The sequence below is a fragment of the Taudactylus pleione genome, unplaced genomic scaffold (genome assembly GCF_031769625.1).
Source record: "Taudactylus pleione unplaced genomic scaffold, aTauple2 ptg000673l, whole genome shotgun sequence".
Taxonomy (NCBI): Eukaryota; Metazoa; Chordata; class Amphibia; order Anura; family Myobatrachidae; genus Taudactylus; species Taudactylus pleione.
The window spans coordinates 1,795,205-1,801,255 of record NW_028285075.1 but is presented as its reverse complement, the minus strand read 5'-3'; the positions used below and the strand labels follow the sequence as shown (position 1 = coordinate 1,801,255).

Genomic DNA, 6,051 nt, shown 5'->3' with positions numbered 1-6,051 from the left:
ATACTCCCGAAACCCCTCTCCCATACTCCTGAGCTGTGGCACGAGCATTGTTGGAGAAGATCAGTGATGAGCCCTGGCTGTGAGAAGCAGTGCATCTGAAGCCGGCACAGTCTGTCAGCTATTGAATAGTTGCCAGAGTCGTTCTCCAGCCGCCTGAAGCCAGCGTCCTCTGATCTGTGATCGCATACACTGACAGACCGCATCATTCTTATTATGTCCACTTACTACAGTGTATTATTATTTGAGGTTCACAGTGACATAATAATAACACACTGTAGTAGACGGGCATGATAAGAATGTTAGGGAAATGGGGTACAAATTTTGTGCTTATTATAGAACAAAAGGCACTTACTCTCATGGAGGCTGGGGCTGTACTGAGGGCTTTCATCCTGCTACAGCAGTTACTGACAGTGACAGCCTGTGAACAGTGTCAGTGTAGCTGGCGGCTCAGCACTGAAGCCACGCCCCTTTCCACTGCCTTAAAGTTGAAAAAAATGTTGTTTAGTGCTTGAAGTGACGGTATGCTATACCGTCGTATACCGGCACACTTCGAGCACTGTCCTAAACAGAAAAACAGTTGCATATTCCCTTTCATGAAGGAAGCAAGCATTTGTTTACAAAAAACAAAACAAATAAATCCAAATATAAGGAAATGCAGATGAGGCAATGCAATTTTTCATGTCCATTCCACTAAATATGTTTTATGCAGCATCCAGAGCCACAGGTTTAATAACATAGGGAGAGATGTATTAACCGCCAAGTTATGTGCGCTGATACCACTTCTCCCCCATGTATGATTGGGGGGCTGGGCGGTTAATGACAGGAGCGCTATCTGCAAGATAGCAGCGCCGATAGGCAGGGCTAAGTATGAACGGTCAGTTCTCCTGACCGTTCCGCCCGCTGCAGCTATGGCTATCGACAGCTGCAGCCTGGCGATGCCCTATCCCCACAGCAGTTACAACGCTGTCCCTGCTGCGGGGGATGTCGGCTACAGGGCTGCACGCGGAATCTCGCGCATGCTCAGTGGAGCCGGCCGGGACTGAGACACGGCAGGCAGGGATTGCAGGAGGGGGGAGTTATGACTCTCCGGGGTGGGCGGCTCCGGGGCCCTGTGCTGGGAAATCAGGTAAGTAGAAGGGTGGGCAGAGCAGTAGACTGCGACTTTGCAACTCCCAGTCCCAGGGCCTGTAGAAAACAAAGAATCGTGAGATGATACTAGGTGCTGCTGAAATATGGGTGTTGGTAGGAGGGCTGGGGTTGGAGTGTTGGTTGGGTGGTGGGTCTCTGCGTGCGGCTGAGGTGTTGGTGAGAGGACTGTGTCTCTGGACGCTGTGCAGGTTGGTAAGGAGGCAGAGCAAACTACGATCGTGCGTCCGGGCGCCTGCTATGAACTTACGCATCTACACAGGAGAGCACAAACTGGGAGCAGCCCTAAAATTTCTTGGGCCGGTAATACCAATTGCTATGGCCCTGATATTAAAAATCAGGATACCAAATTTTATGACATTTAGGGTGCAATTCAATTGTTTTCGCCCGCAGCAAACCCCCCCTCGCACCCGACAGAGCTATTCATTTGTCGCTCCTGTCTGGCGCAAACATTTCAGCTTGCACCCCCCAAGGGTGGCGAGCTGTTATGCGCAAAAAGTGACCCGTTTGGGCAACCAAAAGGCACTTTTCGCGTTCGCGCAAAGCACTCTGGTCAGGTTTAGCCCATTTTACATAGCTAAACCCGGCCCTCTTTTGTCACTTTAGACGGGAGATCGAGTGCGATAAAACAATTGAATTGCCCCCTAGAGGCGTTTTTGGCTAAAATATCTGTCAGGAGTCCATGGTCATTCTGTAACAGCTGGAAATGTATGGAGTGTAACCTCTATTGCACAGAGATCGGATAAAGGGGTCTATAGTGCTAGGAGACAGAGTGAAAAGTGATAAGGTGCCAGCCAATCAGCTCCCAACTGTCATCTCACAGGCTGTGTTTGAAAAATGACAGTTGGGAGCTGATTGGCTGGCACCTTATCACTTTTCACTCTGTGTCCTAACACTGCTTAGTCAATAGACCCCTAAACCTCTAATAATAATTTGTGACACCCACGTGAGCGGCCACGCCGGGGAAGTGGCTGGGTGTGTGGCGTCCTCCACTCTCCCCTCATGTGTGACGGGCCCGGGCCGAAGAGGCACCAGCTGGGGACACCCCGACCTCGCCGCGCCTCACGTGCGGCAGCGGCAGCACCACTAAGTGGGCGCGGCTCGGGAGGGAGGCACCACCACCAAACCCCGATTCCGGCGCCGCGGCTGGTCTGCCGTCTCTCCCAGGCCCCGCCTTGCCACGCCCCCTCCCTCACCGCTTTGGCCCAATGAGTAGCGCCCCGCCGGCTATCCTCTCACACGATTGGTCGCGGCTCGGCAGCTTTTCTCGCGCGCCGGCCAGTCGCGACGTTTGTTTAGGGGTTTGAGCGGGGCGTCCCCATACCGCGGCCAATCGCGCCTCGACATGAGGGCGTGGCTATTCGGGTGGGGGCTGTCACTGACGAAGGGCGGCGCCGCCCACCCCTCTCCCTTTTTTTCCCGACGGTGACGCGGAGGAGAGCCCGGCGATTGGTGGCGGCGGACGTCCGTCAACCCGGAGCTGGCGTGTCAGGTCGGCGAAGGGGGCGCGGCAGGGACTACCCAGCCCCCTCCCCTCGGCCAGCCAGGGGCGCGCGCTCCGGCGGTTACACACTCTCACACACACCGGGCGCGAGGAGGAGATTGAGAGCGAGCGCGAGGAGGATGTGGCGCGCGGAGGGGAAATGGCCGCCGAGAACAAGCCGGAAGGTAAAAGAAGCGCCCCCCCCCTCCCACCTTCCCGGGGGGGGCTGCCCCCTCTGAGGCCGGGGTGTGCTGTGTCGGGAGGGGGGAGCGGCAGCCGGGCGGGCAGGGGAGACAGTGAGAGGAGAGGCGGCTGGCTAAGGGGAGGAGAAGGAGGAGAAGGGGAGGGCTGTGAGGAGGCGGGCGGAGGAGTGGGCACACTTTCCTGACACCGCTCCCCTCACTTCCACACACTGAGGCCACCGGCAGCACCGAGCCTCCTCACCGGCGGGTCACCGGCGGGTCAACTGTCACCGTTGCCACCCCTCAGCGGGCGCCCCGGCAGGGAAAGAGGAGGAGGGGGCCCGGGGCATGTCTCCCTGCCTCAGCAACGTCCCGGGGTGTATCTAGCACGGGAGCTCGGCACCACCTCGTCATGTCCATCAACAGCCTGGCGGAGGGACCTGTCAGCGGCCAGAGCCGGCGCCAAAGCCCCGGAAAGTATGGTAAATGGGGAAGGAGACTGGAGAGCAGGGCTGAGGGATCCCGTCTTGCTGGGAGCTGCCCCCGTTCCTGCCTTTATACTGGCTGATCCGTGGTGGCTGGTTGGCTTCCATGGTCAAGGGGGATGGATTGGTTGCCCTTATGTTGGGGATGGGGGGGTCAGTCACAGTGGCTTCACATTGGGGTCAGCGCCTCTCTTGCCAGGCTCAGTACCTTCACATTGGGGTCGTCGCTCCTCGTGCCAGACCGGTGCCTTCACGTTGGGGGTCAGCGCCCCTCATGCCAGACTCCGTGCCTTCACATTGGGGTCAGCGCCCCTCGGGCTCCGTGCCTTCACATTGGGGTCAGCGCCCAGCTCTGTGCCTTCACATTGGGGTTAGCGCCAGACTGCGTGCCTTCACATTGGGGTCAGCGCCCCTTGTGCCAGACTCTGTGCCTTCACACTGGGGTCAGTGCCCCTCATGCCAGGCTCAGTGCCTTTACTTTGGGGGCAGCACCCCCATGCCAGACTCTGTGCCTTCACATTGGGGGCAGCACCCCTCGTGCCAGACCCCGAGCCTTCACATCTGGGTCAGCGCCCTCATGCTGGGCTCAGTGCCTTCACACCTGGGTCAGCGCCCTGACATATACACCAAACTTTCCACAAAACCAGCATCATGAAGTTTTTTTTACACTGCAAGCAGCAGCACATGGCACATACACAACAGGCACCATATCAGGGGGGACTTACTATTGTACTAGAATAGGTCTACACTTCAAAAGCATCTAATAATGTGGTGTTTCTGGTTTGTTTTGCTGTATAACGCTATATTAGGGGGTTGTCGTAAGTGTAATACCTGTCTTACGTAATGCTTGCTAGCTTAATGCAAACAGGCTGTTTAGCTGTACACTCTTTCCTTATCTAGGGATGAGCTGTTACGCATAGGAAGTGCAATGTATTTACAAAATATACGTAAGTGGAGTATATATCTGTGGCATACTTGGCTGCCAATGATGGCACTTCAACATTCTAATAAGGCACTTCTATATAGTCTAGTTTCTCTTATTTTGTGGCACCATCTAACAACAATCAGCATGCACCTTTATTTTTAACAGTAAAGGCTAAAATTGCAATGCTGGTGTGAAAAAAATAAATAAAAATAAAATATATATATATACACACACATAATTTGATAATCTTAGGGTAACGCTTAATATATGTGAAATCCACAAGGGGGTAGTGATGCACTATGAACATCTTTTACTATAGACATGCTGATTCTGTTTTTTTCCCCTCAAATGCTCCAACGTTTTCAGAAAAATGGCACATTAGCATTTTAACTTAAGATACCACAAAGTATGTTTTAATTGGCATGCTAAATGACTTTACTTCACTATTTAAAATAGTACCAACACATTTTATTGTTTCTCTTTTAGTCAAAAGGAAAACCATTGTATTTTTAACATTGCTAATTATTCTGTAGGACCTAGGTGCTGGTAAAGTGTTTTGACGACCTATTACCATGCCTTTTGAGAGAAGAGCCGTGGAAATATATTTTATTAAAACATGAGTTATGTAACAGCACAGTACTGTTTTCTTCACTACAGTATCTTGTTGCACTAATTTAGCTTGTATGGTTATGCGTCTGGGATTTTTTGCAAAGAAAATTGAGCTCAATACTTACTGATGTCACCAATATATTTAACAGAAGTAATATCGGTAGACTTTTGTTTTGTTTTTAATCTCCCAAGGACATTCTTGGCTATGTTCACCATGTTCATTGCAATATATACATATTTAATGCATATAGGCAGCTACATTTAATCACAATAATGCAGACTATATTTGCAGGGCAGTGGTTAAGGTTTTTGTAAAGCTTTGAACCCCCTAGTTTTTGTATATTGCTATTTTTGCCAGTGTGGGTAGATGTGCCCACTACATGTTTGTCTAAATGTACAGTGTGGTGTTGTCAGACCTATAGACAAAAAGCTTGGCCAGTTTGCCATCTTAGTTCTATGTTTTCTATAGAACAACAGGTATAAAATATGAAATTTTGGTGTATTACAGATCTATTTTTTTGCTCAGATTTCCTGTTTCTCAGTCATTGATTATGCATCAGACATGACTAGCTATTCCCTTTATAAGATAACCTTGACCTGTCAAGCATAATGGGGTTTTCAAACTTTGCAGACTAAGAATGTATTTTGGATCAGACTTAGCAGATAGTGTTCCTAATGGTTAATTTCCCTTCAGCTTTAATGTACGTAATGGTGTGGCCCATGTATAGCAATGCTTCCTTTGGAAGCTGACTCCATCATTTAATGAGAATAATTACTTAGTACTCTTAACAGTGAAAATAGGGGCACCCAGTGTGACTTCACAGAGCTCTCCTTCACTTTCTGGACCTAGATTTATTTTGTGTAACTTGATATGAATACATCACTTGCCTCCATCTTAAATATGCAAGTTCGACTCAGATTCTAGATGATTATATGGACACCCTCATTGTATTAAAATATATTAATGCTTTTTAGCTGAGGTGATTTACTTGTAATGTTTGCTATTGAACTTTATAATGCTGTGTGCAAGGTTTTAAAGAACTGTGCCTTTGCACATTTTATTTAGATTGTTTTCCATTTTTACTACAGCCCCTTTCCCCTTTATAGCTAAGCTAATATAGTGCAAATTATGTATGATGACTGATAATAGGGGTTGCATTTTATTCTGTTACTTTGCATTCTCAGTCTGAAAAAAAAGACTGGAAATGTCTCCAAAGTCGG

General features: G+C 49.7%; 1 protein-coding gene across 1 annotated transcript in view; it reads left to right on the top strand.

The window, feature by feature from the left end:
- The first annotated feature begins 3,137 nt into the window (after positions 1–3,137).
- CAMTA1 (calmodulin binding transcription activator 1) overlaps positions 3,138–6,051 on the top strand; it is a 1,701,345-nt gene continuing 1,698,431 nt past the window's right edge. The window contains exon 1 of the mRNA XM_088455852.1: positions 3,138–3,293. Within this exon, the coding sequence (XP_088311978.1) occupies positions 3,224–3,293 (70 nt within the window). The 5' untranslated portion in view covers positions 3,138–3,223. The remainder of the gene's footprint in view (positions 3,294–6,051) is intronic.